Source organism: Phocoena phocoena, chromosome 4 (genome assembly GCF_963924675.1).
Source record: "Phocoena phocoena chromosome 4, mPhoPho1.1, whole genome shotgun sequence".
NCBI classification, from domain to species: Eukaryota; Metazoa; Chordata; class Mammalia; order Artiodactyla; family Phocoenidae; genus Phocoena; species Phocoena phocoena.
In genome coordinates, this window is record NC_089222.1 from 143,582,186 (window position 1) to 143,602,178 (window position 19,993).

Below are 19,993 nucleotides of genomic sequence, written 5' to 3' on the forward strand. Positions count from 1 at the left end.
GTGTGTTTAACATTGTCCCAGATGTCTCTGAGAATGTCCTCAATTCTTTTCATTCTTTTTTCTTTATTCTGTTCTGCCGTAGTTATTTCCACTATTTTATCTTCCAGGTCACTTATCCGTTCTTCTGCCTCAGTTATTCTGCTATTGATTCCCTCTGGAGAATTTTTAATTTCATTTATTGTGTTGTTCATCATTGTTTGTTTGCTCTTTAGTTCTTCTAGGTCCTTGTTAAACATTTCTTATATTTCCTCCATTCTATTTCCAAGATTTTGGATCATCTTTACTATCATTATTCTGAATTCTTTTTCAGGTAGACTGCCTATTTCCTCTTCATTTGTTTGGTCTCGTGGGTTTTTGCCTTGCTCCTTCATCTGCTGTGTGTTTCTCTGTCTTCTCATTTTGCTTAACTTACTGTGTTTGGGGTCTCCTTTGGCAGGCTGCAGGTTTGTAGTTCCTGTTGTGTTTGGTGTCTGCCCCCAGTGGGTAAGGTTGGTTCAGTGGCTTGTGTAGGCTTCCTGGTGGAGGGGAGTAGTGTCTGTGTTCTGGTGAATGAGGCTGGATCTTGTCTTTCTGGTGGGCAGAGCTGCAGCTGGTGGTGTGTTTTGGGGTGTCTGTGACTTTATTATGATTTTAGGCAGCCTATCTGCTAATGGGTGGGGTGGTGTTCCTGTCTTGCAAGTTGTTTGGCATAGGACAGACAGAACCCTAGGACAAATGGTAAAAGCGAAGCTATACAGACAAAATCACACAAAAAAGAATACACATACACACAAAAAGAGAAAAAGGAAAAAAATATATATATCGTTGCTCCCAAAGTCACTGCCTCAATTTGGGCTGATTCGTTGTCTATTCATGTATTCCACAGATGCAGGTACATCACATTGGTTGTGGAGATTTAATCTGCTGCCCCTGAGGCTGCTGGGAGAGATTTCCCTTCTCTTCTTTGTTCGCACAGCTCCTGGGGTTCAGCTTTGGATGTGGCCCCACCTCTGCGTGTAGGTCGCCTGAGGGCGTCTGTTCTTCGCTCAGACAGGACGGGGTTAAAGGAGCCGCTGATTCGGGGGCTCTGGCTCACTCAGGCCCGCGGGAGGGAGGGGCATGGAGTGTGGGGCGAGCCTGTGGCCGCAGAGGCCGGCGTGACGTTGCACCAGCCTGAGGTGCACCCTGTGTTCTCCCGGGGAGGTTGTCCCTGGATCCCGGGACCCTGGCGGTGGCTGGCTGCACAGGCTCCGCGGAAGGGGGGTGTGGAGAGTGACCTGTGCTCGCACATAGACTTCTTGGTGCTAGCGGCAGCAGCCTTAGCGTCTCATGCCCGTCTCTGGGGTCCGCGCTTTTAGCTGCGGCTCGCGCCCGTCTCTGGAGCTCCTTTAAGCGGCGCTCTGAATCCCCTCTCCTCGCGCAGCAGGAAACGAAGAGGCAAGGAAAAGTCTCTTGCCTCTTCGGCAGCTCCAGACTTTTTCTCGGACTCCCTCCCGGCCAGCCGTGGCGCACTAACCCCCTGCAGGCTGTGTTCACGCCGCCAACCCCAGTCCTCTCCCTGCGCTCCGACCGAAGCCCGCGCCTCAGCTCCCAGCTCCGCCCACCCCGGCGGGTGAGCAGACAAGCCTCTCGGGCTGGTGAGTGCCGGTCGGCCCCGATCCTCTTTGCGGGAATCTCTCCGCTTTGCCCTCCACACCCCTGTTGCTGTGTTCTCCTCCGCGGCTCTGAAGCTTCCCCTTCCGCCACCCGCAGTCTCCGCCCGCGAAGGGGCTTCTAGTGTGTGGAAACCTTTCCTCCTTCACGGCTCCTTCCCACTGGTGCAGGTCCCGTCCCTATTCTTTTGTCTCTGTTTTTTCTTTTGCCCTACCCAGGTACTTGGGGAGTTTCTTGCCTTTTGGGAGGTCTGAGGTCTTCTGCCAGCGTTCAGTAGGTGTTCTGTAGGAGTTGTTCCACATGTAGATGTATTTCTGGTGTATCTGTGGGGAGGAAGGTGATCTCCGCGTCTTACTCTTCCGCCATCTTGAAGGTCTCTCCCGTTATTTTATAGTCTTTTCACACGACACGACCAGCAAAATACCTCTTAAATTGGAAAGAGACATAAGGCCTAATTCAAATTTTATCTTAGCAGACAAAGAAGCCATGATTGCCTGCCTGGTGGTTAACAGTGATCCATTCTGAATGTGACATTATTGTTACATGTTCTGGAAACAAGGGGCAGGACAGAATGAACCATATGTTCACATTTATATATATAATTTATAATTAGAGATGAATTGCAGGTATACATGGATGGATGGATGGATGGATGGATGGGGAGATAGCCTACAATCTTTCCTTTGGTGAAAATGTATTTCTTGAGTGATAGTAAAAAACAGTAAAATGTGGGGTTTGGGTCTTGGTCTCTTTTTAGCTTGTTTGTTTTATATATTAAACACTTGTCATTCTCAGGTGCTGAAAAGGCAATAGAGATTCAGCTTTTAACTCCCCCAAAGATAATGGAGTTGCAGAATCACCACTGAGTTGGCGTTTGGCTGTCCTGACAGCTCTGGTGAATTCTAACTCGTGGACCTGGAGCACGAGAACCGGGGGCCGGACTGAAATACTCTTTGAGGGTAGACAAAGCCCTATACAAGCTTAACAGTTTATAAAAGCTATTTAAAAATGAGCTCAGGGCTTCCCTTGTGGCGCAGTGGTTGAGAGTCCGCCTGCCGATTCAGGGGACACGGGTTCGTGCCCCGGTCCGGGAGGATCCCACATGCCGCGGAGCAGCTGGGCCCGTGAGCCATGGCCGCTGAGCCTGTGCGTCCGGAGCCTGTGCTCCGCAATGGGAGAGGCCACAACAGTGAGAGGCCCGCGTACCGCAAAAAAAATTTTTTTTAATTTTTTTAAATGAATCATGGTCTGATAGACAAAAGAAAAAGAATTTGGATTGGTTTATTTTCTTCCAAGTGTGGGATCCAAACCAATATTCATTCCAAGTGTGCAATCAGAAACATCAGTCATCTGAGAACAAGGCGAACAGAGAACATGTCCAGTGTTATGGGAGAGTGACAGTGGCAAAGAGGCCAAGAGACTACCTCTGCTTCCCAGGCGGACCACCATTAAAAGCCTGATTCCAGGCACTGCATGCATCTCTGGGCTTGGAGCCAGGCGGGTCGAGTTTGCATCCAGGACCACGGGGACCCGGCCAGGCCAGGTTCTCTCTCTGTGACTCAGAGTCCTCCTCTGTGAAGCGGAGGATACCCCCAGTTTATGAGGTCCTTCCAAGGACCCAGGGTCATAGGGTGTAAGATGCGTGGCCCAGGTTCTGGCCCAAGCACGAGTCCAGCCTCACTAGGTGGTGGTGGTGGTGATGGTGATTGCAGAGGTGATGGTGGTGGTGACAGTGGAGGTGACAGTGGTGATGGTGATGGTGCTGGTGGTCATGGCGGTGACACTAGAGGCGATGGTGGAGGTGGCGGTGGAATTTGCGTCCTTAGTGGTAGAACCTAAAACCAGCAGATGCAAAATTCAGCCTCAGCCTGTTCACACAGGAGGATACTTGGGCACCGGTGTCCCGTGAGCAGACGGACAGGCCCTGTGCTCACAGATGGAATACAGAGGGACTGAGCAGGGTCCTGCCCGCAAGGACCTCACCTTCCAAAGACTGTCCTCCGTGTTTACCAGAAGAAAACTGACACCACAGTGAGGTCGAATTGATCATTTAACCTGTCAGTCTTTTGAATCCTATGTGGTCCTGTTGACTAATACACACTTGTATTGACACAATCCTGGTCTTCACTGCATTTTGGGTGTGGTTGGTAACACAGGGATGTCAGTTAGCACATCAAGCCTGCTTTGTGGTGGCCTTCCCAAGTCAAGGTATGCTCGTGTCCTGACGTATGAACCACCCAGAGATGCCAACATGTTGAAGTTAAGGCTGTGTGTCCTCAGTGCCTCTTGCTTGTGAAATGGCCTTGGAGGGGTCCAGGAGGAGCCTCTCTGTCTCTAGAGAAGACATCCATAAGTTTCAAGGGGCCCTCCCTGTAATCACAACTGCCACTTAACTGAGCACTTACTATGTACCAGGCCCTCTGTATGTCATGATGAAACCTTCTCTGGGGTATGATAACCCTCACTCTGCAGATGAAGACTCAGAGTCTCAAAAAGGTGAAGAAACTTGTCCTGGGTCAAGCTGGTAGGAAGAGGGACTGGAAGTGAACTCACTTCCCTGACCCCTCCCTTCCCACCCCTCTGCCCTGCACGTGCCTGGAGCAGTGTGCGACTCTGGCACCAGCCGAGGGCAATCCTGGGATGTGAGACAGCAGGAAACGCGTGGGCTCCAGCCAACCCAGCGCCCACCCGGTCAGACGTAGCCCGCTAAGGGCAGTCACTCACTGACCGTCCTCGCTGCCAGACACCCCTTCTGCCCGGATGGCCAAAGAATTAGTGCCGTGATTGCATAACTTTAGCAACTGAACTGTTTTCTTTCTCAAAAAATTTTACCTACAGTCCTACTACATAAAGCTTGGATAAACAGTTAAGCGGCATGTATTAGTACCCATTTATTCTGTAAGTTCAACTCTACGGCACCCACCGGAGAATTACTGGGAACAGAGCGGGTCCCTGTGAGATTTATTCTGTAAGTTCAAATCTACAGCACCCACCGGAGAATTACTGGGAACAGAGCGGGTCCCTGTGTGAGCACCGCGTTTGGAATTAGGGTTCGGAATGGCAGCCGCAGGCTTGCATTGGCCTCAGCCTCAGTTACCCTCAGCTCGTTTTACTGGCCCCCAGAACGCTGCCTGAGGAGGGCCCTGACCTGCACGGTCCTGAGGCCGTGGAGAGGCCCGAACTGCAACTCGCCGGCCAGGAGGCATGTACAAGACACTCGGGTCTCAGGACAGCAGTCGGGGGCAGCCTCGTGGGTACCGCCCCCAAAGATGACGTGTCCCTCCTCAGATGCATTGATATTTATGTTATTACAGCTGAGTACTTGCTTTATAACTGATGTCTAAAGGAGCTTACGTAAGGAAAGCTGAGCCCAGTGCCGTCAGGCCTCCACCACCTGCCCCCGCCCCCGCCCCTGCCCCAGGGCAGTGCTCCTCAACCAGACCCCCCTTTCCCATGTCTGGGGCGTGGCTCCCCCGCCCAGGCCGGTCTCACCCCACTTGTTGGTCTGGACCCCTTGGGGTTTCTGCCCAGGCTCACTGCAGCCGCCTAGGAGGACCGCACACGCAGCCTCATCACTGAAAACCTCACTTGGGTGAGTCTGGAAGACGCATGATGTGAGGCACGTCAGGTTAGAGTCTGAAGCCGTAGAAATCCGTTAACGGGAAGTTCCGGCGCATGGGCCGCGAGTCTCAGGTGGGTGGGGCGGCGGGATGGGGCAGGAGCATGGGGATGCGGCTTCTCTGTGGCCCCTTCTGTCTGCACGGCCTCGGGTCCCCTGAGGGCCACGGCCAATCCCTCCATCCCCGAGTCAGCTGTGTCCCTGCAGCTGGCACAGACCCGTGGGACCTGCTTTCTTGTCTGTCCCGGGAGGCACCCAGCTTGCCCTTCGCTTCCCATCCAAGGGTCCCTGCCTCTCCGTCGCCCCTCGGCTCCACACCAGCTCCCTCTACTAGCCAAATGCTATTTAAATTCTGATTTTTGTCCTCTGGTTAACTTGTCATTTAATTTTCTCATCCGCTTGGCTTAAAGCCAAAGAGTATTCGTTCCAAATAAAAATGGTAAAGACCTTTCTTTCCTCTCCTAAGAATCTTATGTAAATGCAGCGCAGCCCGCTGTTGGGAAGAGAGATTCGCAAGCCAGTTCTGTTATCGGTTATTAACCTCAGCTTCTAGATCTAGGTAACTTTTCTCTTGGTTATAAAAGCCCTGCATATTCATCGCAGAATAGTTGAAAAATACAGAGCAGCATAAAAAAGAAAAGAAAAGAACCCGTTACTCCACCAGACAGTGCGAACATGTCGGGACCTCTCCTGCTGGTGTTTCCTTTTCAGAGACAGAGGGAGAGAGAATCGCTTTCTTTCACATATTTTTTTATCTTGATCATTACATTAGCGGTATTCAAAAACGTGATTTTAATGCTATATAATGTTCCATCGTTGAGACTTACTAAGATGTAATCATTTCATTGCTTCGAGATATTCATCTTAATTCCATTTCTCTGCAATAACTAACACACAAGGAACAACGCCACTAGCTCTTTGCTTGCAAAGGGGCCGTGCAGGGCAGTGGTTTGGGCCTAAGGCTGGGAGGTGACTAGAACACTGCCTGGCACTTAATAAATGCTCTCTTTATTAAGTTTGCTGTTCTTTTCTCTCTTTTTTTAATTAATTAATTAATTTATTTATTTTTGGCTGTGTTGGGTCTTCGTTTCTGTGGGAGGGCTTTCTCTAGTTACGGCAAGTGGGGACCGCTCTTCATCGCGGTGCGTGGGCCTCTCACTGTCGCGGCCTCTCTTGTTGCGGAGCACAGGCTCCAGACGCGCAGGCTCAGTAGTTGTGGCTCACTGGGCCAGTTGCTCCACAGCATGTGAGATCTTCCCAGACCAGGGCTCGAACCTGTGTCCCCTGCGTTGGCAGGCAGATTCTCAACCACTGTGCCACCAGGGAAGCCCCGTTTGCTGTTCTTTTCTTTTTTTTTTTTAAAGATGTTGGGGGTAGGAGTTTTTTACTAATTTATTTATTTTTGGCTGTGTTGGGTCTTCATTTCTCTGCGAGGGCTTTCTCTAGTTGCAGTGAGCGGGGGTCACTCTTCATCGCGGTGCACGGGCCTCTCACTATGGCAGCCTCTCTTGTTGCGGAGCACAGGCTCCAGACACGCAGGCTCAGTAGTTGTGGCCTACGGGCCTAGTTGCTCCGCGGCATGTGGGATCCTCCCAGACCAGGGCTCGAACCCGTGTTCCCTGCACTGGCAGGCAGATTCTCAACCACTGCGCCACCAGGGAAGCCCTGCTGTTATTTTCTTAAGAGCACTTCCTGGAAATGGGATTCCAGGTCAAAGGGCACACATATGACCACACTGTTTCCCAGCAGGGCTGTCTGGACACACATTCCTGGAAGGGCATCCCTCTCCCCACTCCCAGCCAGAGTTGGTGCCTTCACTTTATTCAGATAAGCTCTTGGGGACAATGGGAGATTAGCGTGCAGTTGTGAGCAGTACTGCAAAATGATCTGTGTACCCTTCACCCCGTTTCCCCCAGTGTAACATCTTGCAAAATTACGGTACAGGGTCACTGCCAGGATGTAACCGTGAGACAGTCCCCCACCTTATGCAGACTTTCCCTGTTTTGTTGTGCTCATCTGAATGTGTGTGTTGAGTTCTGTACAATTCAATCACATATGTAGGGTCTCTTATCCACCACCACAGTCACAGTAGAGGACAGTCCCAGCCCTTTTGTGACCATGCCCACCTCCATCCTCCACCCGGAGCCCCACCCTCCTACCCCCCACCTCCATCCCTAACACTGTTCTCCATCTCTATAATTTTGTCGTTTCAGGAATGTCATGTAAGTGGAATCATACAGTATGTAACACTGTTCTCCATCTCTATAATTTTGTCATTTCAGGAATGTCGTATAAGTGGAATCATACAGCATGTAACCTCTTGGGGTTGGCTTTTATCCATGCAGCATAAATCCCTTGGAATCCATCTCAGTTGTGTAGATCAGTAATTCATCCACAGTGTGGACGGACCAGAGTTTGTTTAACATTCACCTGTTAAAGGGCATCTGGGTTGCTTCCAGATTTGGGCTCTCCATCACTTTTTCGTTCTTGCCAATGTGGTGGTTTGCCTTCCATTTCTTGGAGGCCAATGTGACTATTTTTAGAAGTCAGTACCCTAGTTTGGTTGGGTGGAGATTTCTGACGCCACGTAACACATAAAATTCATCATCATCAAGTAAATACAAGTATGATGAAGTGTCAGTGCTGAGGTTTAAGGTGCTGGGGGGCTGAGATCCATAGCCGACGTGGATGGAGCGAGGAGAGACCAGAGTGAACGTCGCTGGGAGAGGCGTCGAGTTCTCATTAACAGAGGAAGGAACTGGAGCAGGGTGCCGCGTGGAGGAACAGAGTTCGCCACGTGCCCTCAGGAAGGACAACTTGCTGGGAAAGGAGAAGTGCCTTTCTTCCCTCCCTGCTTCAGGACCTCGGCATCCTGGTGTCTACGCACCCCAGCTCTCATCTCCAGCTGTAGCCGTTTACCATCACTTCGGGGAAAAACTGCAGAAGAATTACAATGAGGACAATTTTACTCGAGATTCATTACTCCAAGTTCAAAGACGCTCCGTGAAAATTGTTGCTAACGCAGTCGGATAAACAATTTCACATGCGGTGCGAGCGTAACAGCAAGACGAACGTAAATGCATGTTTTGCAGCAGCCAACCCCAGAAGCACAACTTACCTGACATGGATAGCTCTGTATGATTTTGAAAGGGAACTAATACCATCCTGGTTTACGAGCTTCGTGAGCTGTCTCCCTGGTGAAAAAGATTGTAGCCGGCCCAGCAGAGAAAATTCCCGGGGACACACTGCAGTCTCAGGAGGCCTCTGACCGTCCCCCTCCCTGCCTGGTCCCTGGTCCCCTTCCAACATCCACACACTGAACTCTTCTTTTGTGATAGTGGTGGGTTTTGTCTTTCTCAACCCAAACCTAACTTGCCGTTTGGTTATCTTATTCGTCCAGGACTGGAAGCATTTCGCAGTATAGAGCCACAGATGTCTGAGTGAGAAACCCACAGCTTCCAGCGGTCACTGACTCCATGCCAGTCCAAACCAAAATTTGACAAAGCCAGCAAGAAATGTTCTCAGCAGCTGCAAGGAAGTGCCTCAGATAGAAATAGGAAACCAAACTCAGGTTCCCCTCTCCGAGCACAGGCACAAAGGGTGCTCATCCCAGCCCCCGAGGGTGCTTAGAGGTGCGGGGTCCGGGGACGGCGGGGCGGTGCCGTCTCTCTGCTCTCTGGTCATCTCTGCTCTGTTATCACTGCCCCTCCTGGGCGGGCTCCCCGTCACTCAGTGGAGGAAATTGTGTGCTTTACAGCCACTGCCGAATGACCAGCATAAGTGGGGCGGGGACAGTGACAAGTCGCTTTCACCTGTGGAGCCCAAATGAAAGGAGGCTCTACTAGAAAGCTTTCTCGTGCCTGAGCACCGCCCCCAGGTTGGCCCTCCCCCACCTCCACCCGCTTCCAGCAGCCAGGCTCATCCCGTGTCTGGACCGCGGAGGAGGCCCGGCACCGGCAGCCAGCCCCCCACGACTCCTCCCCCATCCACCACCTTAAAGCAGGGAGGCAGGAAGGCAGAGGACAGCAGGTGCTGGACATCGACACCAGCACGTTTTGAAATCTCTTTTAAGAAGCTTCACCTGCGTGAATTCATACGTGGATTTTAAGTCGTGTGCGCCAGGGATCATAATCTGGCATAATCTGGCAAAGATGGAATACAGCATCTTTGTGCCACCTGGGCACCCACCCGGGCCGGCAGCCCCAGGCTCTGGGCCCACGGATAGAGCGGGACTCGGCCTCCAGGTCTGAAAACCCACCAGCATGGCAGCCACGACCATCGTGGGGCAGACATGGAAGCAGCTGCTGGTCAGCCGCGTGCCACAGTTGTGGACACAGGGACGGGGGCTGGGAGTGGAGCCGGGAGCGAGGGGGATGGAGCCTGAGCTGGTGAAACCGTGTGTGTCACGGTCCGGGCAGCCTCCCCGTGGTGGAGTCCCGCTGCTGAACTGACGGACTGGTCACCAGAGGTATCTTCCTGAACCAGCCCCTCCAAACTGGAGAACGGGACATATTGGGCTTAATTCTGCACCTTTCAGGTTCATGAAATCACGGCAGGTGAGCCAGAGCACACACAGCCTGAAGGGAGAGGCAGACTGGAAGGAACCCTGGAAGCTTCCAGGGCCGAAGGTGGGGAAGCCGGATGCAGGGCCCTCACAGGAGGTGGAAGACCCTCCCGGGAAAGGTCCAGCAGAGGCGGGGCTGCCCCCATCCATGGATGAACATCTCAGGGCTTCTGCGGGTCTCGTTGAAGCCTGGGGCCCCGGTCCCGCCCCCGTCGTTGCTGGATTGCCTGTGTCCTGTCTCCCGTCCAGTGTACAGCTCATCGGGATTGGTTTCCAATCCAGAACATCTCAGCCGCTCCCCGCACGCTGTCCTCATGCTGAAACACGAAGCTGCGTTTCCCAGTGGAAGGTCCTGGAATCTCTCCTGAGGAACGTGGAAACCCTTTCATGCTGGGTTGGTTTGCAGAAGACCAGAGAGTGCCTTCCAGGAGCCCCGGCTGGGCGATGATCAAACCTCCATCCTCCTGACCTCATAACGGGAAACTCGCTGATGGATTATCTGAGCTGCCTGGCGGCCCGGAGACCATCCATCCTCCTGCTTTTCGACATGCAAACAGCAGCGTGTGGCTGGAACACGGGAACTCAGGGGCTGCTTCCTGCATTCTCCCCTCCATGAGCCTCTGAATGGGGGGTCCAGGGGGAGAGAGGAAAACACAATAGAATCCCGTCCTGGGAAGAGGCCTCTGGACTCAGAATGGACAAGTCACCCCCAGGCCTTTAGAAAGTGCCGTCCTGTCTCTTTAACCCCTGGACGTGAGCTGGCCGTGCTCTGACCATCTCCTCCACGGTTACCAGCCCTGGGTTCTAAGTATGTTGATGGAGGTGCCTTTGATACCAAGAAGCAGAACCGTGCGTATATGGCAACTCAAGACACTGGGCTCTCCTGCCCTCTGCCCCTCCCCTCTGCCCACTGGGATCCGGCCTCCCTCCCCACCTTCTCCGGGGGCTGCACCTCCTTAGTGATCTCGTGGGTGGCCTGGTGTGGTCAGCCCAGGTCAGACTCCCCGTGACCCTGTGACTCACCCCAATTGCCACCAGCTCCGGATCGCTTAGTGAAGTTCTCACGAGGAAAGGAGATTGTGTGCTGGCCTGACAGTTGTAGGTCAGGCTGCGGGCAGGGGCAGGGTCCCCAGGTGCCAGGGCTGCCCAGCCAGGGCTCTAGGGAAGCGCCCTGTGCTTTGAGGGCTGTGGCTGAGCCACGGCAGTCCCCAGGGTCTCGCTCCCAAGTCCCCACCTGTAAGGACAGGCCTGCAGGATGTCTTCGTAAAAGTCCCCACCCAGCAACCCGCCTGGGAGGGCACAGCCCTGACCAGAGCCCTGGGCCCGTTTCCTGGGCTGCCCAACTGGGATGGGCCAAGGCCAGTCCCAACCATGCACTGAGCCAGAAAGCCCCGTCAGCCCGTGTGTGCCCCAGGACACTCATCTCTCTTCCCCGTCTGCACTGACTGTTGGTCGCTCCCCACAAAGCCCCAGCACCGTCCTGCTGAGAGCTCGCGGCCTGGAGCTCCCACCCCGGGCTCCATCCGCACCTACCGAGGAACAGTGGAAACGGAGGAGCTGGGTTACATGTCCTTTCTTCTCGCTCTGGAAATCCTGCAGTCGTACATTTGAGGTCCTACTGAGATAAAATTGGGTGCCAGACACAGGAGGGCCACAAGTCACTTTGGGTGCGTTTGGCAACTTGAAGAGCCCTGGAGACTTCCATCCACAGTCAGGATTTTAGAGCCACTGGGGACCTGGGGTTTCACAGGCAGCAGAGCTGGTACGCAGCTGGATTTGTGTCAGAGCAGCAGCGTCCTGAGGGCTCTGTCCAAGCACGTTCCCTCACGTGTTGCCCATCTCAGCCCTGAGAGGCAGGTGCAGCTGGCGTGATGGACCTCCTTCGCAGAAAGGCAAACTGAGGCTACAGGGTGGTGGTGGTCTTGCCCACGACAGCAGAGGGGCGGGCAGGGCACTGGGAGGGAACCGATGGATAGAAGAATAACCGACAGGGAGCACAGGACCCCCTGCTCTTGCCAGGACACCATCGCCGGGTGGGCGGGGGGTGAATACAGATATTACACGCCGTGCAGAGCCTTCGAGTCACAACTGTTTGGGTCACGGGTGTGTGCTGGACAGAGGGAGGCCTGGGCTGTGATCCTGACCCCCTGACCCCTCGCTGGCTGGGCCCAGGGGAGCTTCGTCCAGCTCTGTGTGCTTCTTCTTCTGGGGACCCCTCAGAACACAGCTTGGCGGGTGGCTGGTTTCCATGAGTATTTGTTACCCAGCTCTGCAGGCAGCAGGAAGGTTCCAGATGCCGAAGTTCCCTCTGACGTTCATAGGTCCCAGCTGAATATGAGGGAGGACCAGTATCCACAGCAGAAGAGAGGCCTCTGGGCTCCCCTTTTTTTCTCTTGTCCTGTTTTAACATCGCGGTGCTGCCGACCAAGCCACGTGAAAGGGTGTGGGGTGACCTGCCGTGCTTAACTGACGAGCCGCAGCCCCGGGGCAACGTAAGACCCTTATTTCTCTGTTAATCATGCTGTCTCCACTTTTCACCTTTAAATTTCGTCTCACCAACGCTTTTTCCCCCCGCTGTTTATTTCTGGATAGAGGCTAAAGGATTTGCAGAATGATTCAGCATGGGAACAGAAAGCCTTGTACCCTCCTGACCAGGCTGCCTGGTGACGGGGGCGGGGAAGGGCTTCTTCCCAAGCCAACCAAGCCTTTGTGCTCCAGGGGCTGGTTTCCCACACCAGGAACCAGGAACACCCGTCTAGGCCGGGAGCTTCTCCTGACACCTGGCCAAGAACTAGGCTGTCCAAGCACTTCCGACGCTAGGGTTCACGTGTTGCTTCAGCCCAGCCTCTCACCTGCGTTGGCCCTGCTAAAGGCTCATTGACTAACTAAATAAGGCAAAAGCCTGACTCTTGCACAGATGGGAAACGGCCACACGTCAAACTAACTTGTTAGCTGAACAAGGGAAACAGTTACAACCAGTTCAGAAGTGCGATCAAAGAGCCCTGCGTTTCTATACGGTAGAGGAATGTTGAAACGGATTTACAGGTGGACACAGCACGGTTCTCCACTGTAATGGAAGACACCCGATGCAATCTTTTCTGCTTACTTCTGATTTCCTTCCATCCCCCCGCCTCCCCCCCCACCACCCGTCAAAAATAATCTCAAAGACTCTTCCAGACCCAGAAGAAGGCCGGTCCCTCACTAGGTTGGGCGGGATCGGTTACAAAGGGGCAGCGAGAGTGTCAGTGAGCCCCGTGGGCCCTTCTGGGTTTGTTTTGCTTCTTCATAAGTGGACTTTTTAAAGCTTTTATTAGTTGCTCTCCCGAGCCTAGGAAGCCATCACAAAAGACTCACTCCTCCAGATTTCATCTGCAGTGCTTATAAAGTTGGGCAAACTCCCCTCTTGTCGAGGCCCCCAGGATATTCCAAGCTCCCGGTCTTTCTTCCCACCTCCCTCCCTGGGGAGGGCCTTGTCGTCACTAACTTGCTGGGGCCACGCTCAGCTCATGACCAGCATCTGGCCTGCCAGCCCCCTCGCCCTGTGCCGGAATCTCCGGGCAAATCGAATGTTCACAGACGGAGCCGTCTTGTCCTCTGCCTCGGCCCACCCTCGCCTTTGACTGGGGTCTGGAATAAACCCACGCAGTCAGCCTGCACCAAGTGGACACGACCTTCACAAAGGCTTGAGTAGGAAAGTCAGAAATGGCCCCGTGTCAGTGGGCGAACGGCCTGGACCCTGCACCTCACCCGTCTTGGGCACAGCTGCAAAGGCCGAGGCGTGAGCTAAGGCCTGTGCTGGGGGCGCTGGGACGCACTGTCTTGAAAACGCGGGGGGCCGAAGGTGCAAGACTCCTCTGGTGGTGGGGTCGGGGGGCCGTGTGGAGAAGCTGGCCCCGAGTCCTGAGGGCTGAGAGGAGGGAGAGCGGAGGACGGTCTCTGGGAAGGGGGCACCCTGAGCAGAGGGCGAGGGAGGGGCACCCGTGGACCGGAGTGAAGGCAGGGGCGGGAGCTTGGCGAGGGCACAGCCTCGAGGGGCGCACCCCAGAACCTCAGGTGCCCAGCGACGAGGTGGACCTTCTCCGGTGGGCGTGCGGGGCAGCAGAGACATCTGCACGGAGACGTGGTACGACCAGGTTTGAGTTCTAGAAACCAAGGGTGGGTGCTGGGCTGAGACCCAGCAGGGCCAGGGCAGGGGCTGCTGCAGGGGTCCAGGCGGGACCAGCTCTGAGCCAGGCCGGTGGCCGCCGGGTGGACAGTGCCGAGCAAAGGCCCTGTCACCAAGGGTGCGAATACCACCTCGGGGGGCACGCGGGCAGCCCGGACAGTGGTGCTGGCTGAGTCTCGGCGTAGGCAGGCCAGTAGCACAGAGGAGGCCGTGGTAGTCAGGGAACAGCTACGTTTGCGGGGAAAAACATCTGCTTACTCTGTTTTACTGTTTCCAGTAAAAAAAAAAGATGCAAACTGATCTAGCTAACAAAATAGGGCTCTGGGCACTGAAAACTATCCGCTCTCCTCAGCTTGGCTCGCCCCACGCCCGCGGACTCCTGGTGAGCAGGAGGGGCCTTAAGCAATTAGCCAGGGAGAATGTTGACGGAAAACCTGTTACGGGAGCCTTGGCGTGGACTGTCCCGTGCGCGCTGTCCAGCCTTGGAGAGCAGCCCCCGTCTCTGTACGTGAAGCCCCCTCTCCCAGGGAGGGGTTCCGGAGCCCAGATTCACAGTCGGGGCCCCTCAGACAAGAGATGCTGATGTGACGTGTTTCTCTCCTGTCCAGCAGGGACTGGACACCCAGGCCTCCGGTGCAATTTGTTCACTATGCAGACCGACGGTTCCAATCGGACCCTTTCTCAGGGTGATTCCCTCTTGGATTTGGTCCTGCACCTCAGCCCCCAAATCCTAAAAGGCAATCTTTTGTTCTTAAGCTAATGATCTTAAGTTTCTTTTGCATAATGGCCCCGGAGGCCATTGGAGACCCCCTGCGATGTGATATCACTAAGCCGAGGTTGTTGATGGTGCGTCAGACATCACCATGAGGGGCACGAGGCAGCATGGCACCGCAGGTGTCCTTACGTGGGTGATAGCGTTGTTTTTCACAACTCTTTTCAGCGAACAGAAGAGTGAAGTTTTTCTCAACCTGTATAAATCGACTCAGTGAAGAGACGTGCATGGAACATTCCAGTGCCCTCAGTTATTTTGTTTCTTCTTTGTAAAATTAACCTGCAGGAGAGAAAGCTCTGGAATCTGACGTCACCACGGAAACCAGCTGCCCTGCTCCCGCCTGACCCTCACGGCCTTCTGCTTCTGTTTTGCAGGTGGTCTTCAGCAAGTACTGCAACTCCAGCGACATTATGGACCTGTTCTGCATCGCCACCGGCCTGCCTCGGTGAGTGACCCGGAATTGCCCCCACCAGAGGGACGCCTTTAAATTCACCTGGAGGGACAGGTACCTGGGAGGGCGAGTGGCCGAGTCTAGGGGACAAGAGGTGTGGTAGGGCCCGTGGGCTCACCTTGTACCTTGCACTCGGGACCTTTCGAATCAGTGGATGAGTCCCTAGAGGTTTCTTCAGCCGCTGCTGTGCTATGCAGTAGGAACCTTTGGGCGGAATTAGGCAGAAACTACTGTCTTAAGCGTTTCTTTTTTTCTTTCATTTATTCCTTTGCATTGGGAGAAAGGGTAAAGGACGGTGGTAGTGTTTAGACTTTGGTCCCCCAGCTCCAAATGATCCAGCAAGGGGGAGAGAGGGGCTCATCACAGATCAAGGTTTAGGAAAAGACTGATGTCAGAAATAAGTTGAAAAGACCAGAAATCTACCTTATAGAACCATAAGAATTCCAGAAGAATTCTTTTCCCCAAATCAACAGTTTGTTCCAGCCAGTGGGTTTTCTGTCCTAACTTCCCAACTATAGAGGGTGATGAGGGGCAGCTTGGCCTGCAGTTAACTAAAGTTGTGACCCAGGTCAAGGAGGGTGAGAGAGGAGGACAGCAGGAGCCGTTCAGAGTCAGGTGAGAAAAAGGAGAGTCAAGGATGAGACGACACACCCGAAGTGACAGCAAGTAGCGGTTTGTAGCAGCAAGAAATAGCCCACAGTTTGGGGCATCTTTTATTAAGCAACGTGCTAAGAAATAAGTAAATGTTGTTCTTTAGAACAACCTGGGTTTTAGGTGTCACCCCCATTGCACAGATTTTGATACACAGCTGGAGACCAGGGAGTTAAGTCATGGGGTTAAGGCAACACCTCGCGTGAAAGACCCCACAGGTGAGAAGTTGGAGGAAGATTCAGTTTATCCACTTAAAACTGTTTGGTAGGAGAGCTTTTTGCCGGTTTAGATAGACTCCCACAGGAAATGAAGTAGAAAGGCAAACCCTGCATTCCTCACTGGTTGATACAAATGTTCATTTCTACTTTGACACAACTTAATCTCCCAACTCAACAAATTACGCTTTCTCCAATTCCCATTTTAAATTACTCACACATCTGCTGAGCATTTAGAAGTACGCACACAGCCCGTAACTTTGTTTACAAGCTGAGGGCCAGTGTCCTGAGGCCGACTCCTCATGGCCCCTTGGGCAGGACGGGCCTGCTACCCGGGCTTCTACCTCGTGGGAGGCCCAGATTCAAGTGTGCATCGGGGGGACAACAGCGGGGTGAAGACACTGGCTTCTCCTGTCTTCCAGGAACACGACCATCTCCCTCCTGACCACGGATGACGCCATGGTCTCCATCGACCCCACCATGCCTGCCAATTCAGAACGGTAAGCGGCTGGTGGGCTGCGTCAGCTCCTTCTCATGGTGTGTCTGACGGCTCTCTGCATGCACGGCAGGGTCTCCGTGGTTGTTTTATAAATTTACTGCTGCAGGAAAATCTGAATTTAAACCAAAGATGGGAAGGAGGCCGCTGGTTCCTTTGCAGAACTTGTCACTTTCCAAGAAAGTAGCAGGTCTAAGCGTGACCTTTCCGAGGCTCCACAAGAGCCCTCTGAGGGGGCATTTACAGATGGGGAAACCAAGGCACTGAGTGGCAGTAGCAGAGCTGCCCCCAGTCCATCCGGGCAGGAGATTCCCTGGGCAGCGCTGGGCGTTGACCCCCTGGGGCAAGTCCTGGTGTTGTCAAGCACTGTCCACCGGCTACTCTGCCCAAGACGGCGGAGGTTGGGGGGTGGGAAACCTGGGGGCCAGAGGAGTGAAACCAGGAGAGACCTAGAGAGGAAAAGGCTTGGGCAGTAAACACACCTGTGAACATCTGTAAAACAGCCCGGCTGCATGTGGCCGGAGGGAGGGACTCCAAGCAGAGCCTCTCCCGTCCACGCCCGCCCCTCTGCCCAGCGTCTGGCGAGGTCCCCGGTAGTCCACACTTTGTATTTGCAGTAGGGCCAGGCAGAATCCAGCCCACGTGCCCTGCGAGGCCGGAAGCAGGAGCGTGATTGGGAGTGGGGTGCCCCTCGGGACCCCTGTTACCCCTGCCCCTCACTGCATCCCCCTGCGAGGGACACGTGTCAATCCGGCCATCAGGGTGTGCCCCCGCCGACTGAACCAGGCCAGCTGCTCCAGCCGCAGGAGAGAGCATGCCCAGGCAGACCCTCGAAGTTCCCGGCCACTGGAGGGCCCTGGCCCCCTGACGGCAGCGTGGGAATATTTGGGCTCCCATGATGGGGTCCCTTGTACCTCCGCTGTAGGTGCCCCAAAGGTTCCCCCGACCAAAGGTGTGTGCACACCTGAGCGCCCAGGGCTGGGCACCAGCCCTTCTTCCTCTGTCCCCCGAAGCCACCTGTCAGCCATCCACGCTGGCCTAGGTGCAGGATGCCCGGCCCCAGGCAAGGGCTCCAGACCTCGCAAAGACTGCCAGGCTTTGGTGCAGAAAGCCCGGCAAGTAACAAACCCTTGGCGTGTACAAGGTCCTAGAACATTTGAACAGCTTCCGATGTCCTCCGAGCTCCGTGGTGAGCGGCCAGCACTGTCCTTCCCCGAGCATCTGGGCGCTTCCACCCAGTCTCCCCTCCCCCTCCGCTGCATCCGTCAATCTCCTGAATTTCTGATTCCGTCATCAGGAGCTTCTGCCCCCACGCATTCCGGCTCTGATTACACTCTGATTATCGTCTCCGGGCTCCCCGGAAGGAGCGATGCTAATTGAATCCCCAGAGGCTCCGGGAAGATTGTCGTAAATTGTGGCATGAGGTCCAGCCTGATCCAGATCTGTATTCATGAGGAAAGTCACGAGTGACCTGTCACCCCTGACGTCCACAAGATACAACGATGTCATCAGGGGGAAGTGCCCTGTCCGTGCAAGCCGGTGTCTGATGGGGCAAAACTGCATTTTTCCCGAATTAATTTAAAGCAGTTCATAGTTTGTCGACTCTGTTCTGTCACCTGGTCATATCTCCTTAGGCTCTTTATTCTGTGCCAGCCCTTCTCGACGGGGGGCAGTTTTGTTCCCCAGGAGACACTTGGCGAAGTCTGGAGCATTTTGGCTGCCACGCCAGGGGCTGGGGTCTGTGGCATCCAGCAGGCGGAGACCAGGGCTGCAGCTCTATGTCCTGCAGTGCCCAGGACTGGTTCCACCCCAGACTCACCTGCCCAAATGTCAGTGGTGGCGAGGCTGAGAACCGGTCCCCACTGCTTTCTCGTCGCAGAGCTGCCCGGTGTCCCCCAGGCCACCAGCCTCACGCACACCCTGGGGGGCTGGCTGAAGCAGAGCCCCCTCTCTCCCTCTCCCCACCCCCTCGGGGCCCCAGAACTGGCATTTCTGCAGGTTCCCAGGTGGCGATGCTGTTGGCCGGGACCTCCTTAATCACTGTTCCCAGCACTGGGCATCCCCTCCCCTGTCTCTGTCTGCTCCCTGCATGTGAGATCATGGACTTCTCCTTTTGACCAGCTGCCTCCATCATCTTCCCCCCGTCTGTGTCTGCTTCCCACTCTCTGCCCCTGAAAGGCGGCGTTCCCCAAGATTCCCTTCCCGTCTGCTCACCTCCCCCTCCCGGGTCATGCGTGAGGCCCAGCGAGGCCTCCAATCTGTTCTGTTTGCTTCTAATTCTCCAGTCCCACGGTTCCAGCTGCCGTCGGGGGTCCCGCCCCCTCTAAACATGCGTGGTATAACCTAGTCCAACCAAACCAGTGACCGTCAGCCCTGCCTGCAGGTTCAAACCACCAGGGATCATCAAAAAGGCTCTGGTGACCAGAGCCCCACTAGGACCCAGGAAATGTGGATTTTTGAGGGATTTTTTTTTTTAAAGCTCACCGGGTGATTCCAATATGCAGCGAGGGTGAGAATCACTGGTGTAAAGTGGGCAAAAGCTAAGAAACTACTCTTGACCCCCAGGGGGGTGCTCAGCCTGCCAGTGACCAGAAGGTCACCTCTACCAGACACAGGGTTTCCCCTTCTCGGAAAGTGCTGGAAAAATTTTGTTTCCTCCCGGAAGACGATCAAGTCAGGTCGTGTCCCTCCAGCTTCCTCCACCACTGAAGACCCTGCAGCCCTTCGGTCCAGCCTTGTCAACGCCTGTACCCTGCCCCCAGCCTCGGATTCAGGAACCGCCTCCCGGGAGAGGCTCTCCTGCAGGCGCCAGCTCGTCCACCTTGCCTGCTTTCTGCCCAGTTCACGCTCGCAGGGGCCGCTTTTCACAGCCTCTTCTCCAAATTACAAGGGCTCTTGACTGTGACCACGTGGTTACTGATCAGTAGTCGGGGTCCCAGTTTTCCCATCTCTTATACTAAACTTTTCGGCTCATTTGAAACCACATCTCATGACCTGACTCTTCCTTCAAAACGCTTCTTCCCTTAACGATCAGAGAATGTTCAGACCCGCATTTTAAATAACCTGGTACATACTTGCCTAAGTCAGAGAGGCTCTAATCTAGCACAGGGCTGAGTAGCTTCCTCTCTCTTTTGGAGCTGATAAGAAAGGTGATGGATTGCTAATCACCCTCATTCCTAAAGACAAACACAAGTAGACACATCCCAGCTTCGCTCATATCACACTCGGCGGGACCGAGCGCCTGGTCCCAGCGCGCTTCTTTCTGGACAAGGGGACGTTGTGGATCCCATGGTGCCCCGCTGACCATTCTGTTGCTTCTTGACCACCCTTCCGTTTCTGCCTCTGCTGCTTCAAGATCCTTGTTGAAGGAGAGAAACAGACCCTTAAGTAGTATGAGGGAAAAGGGGGCGTGTGGAGAGAGGGGAGGG

The 19,993-nt window shown here is 54.4% G+C and overlaps 1 protein-coding gene across 1 annotated transcript in view; it reads left to right on the forward strand.

Annotated features, from left to right (window-relative positions):
- PDE9A (phosphodiesterase 9A) overlaps positions 1 to 19,993 on the forward strand; it is a 125,232-nt gene that overhangs the window by 20,532 nt on the left and 84,707 nt on the right. Inside the window, exons 2-3 of the mRNA XM_065875924.1 lie at positions 15,127 to 15,197; positions 16,492 to 16,569. Coding sequence (XP_065731996.1) covers positions 15,127 to 15,197; positions 16,492 to 16,569 — 149 coding nt within the window. The remainder of the gene's footprint in view (positions 1 to 15,126; positions 15,198 to 16,491; positions 16,570 to 19,993) is intronic.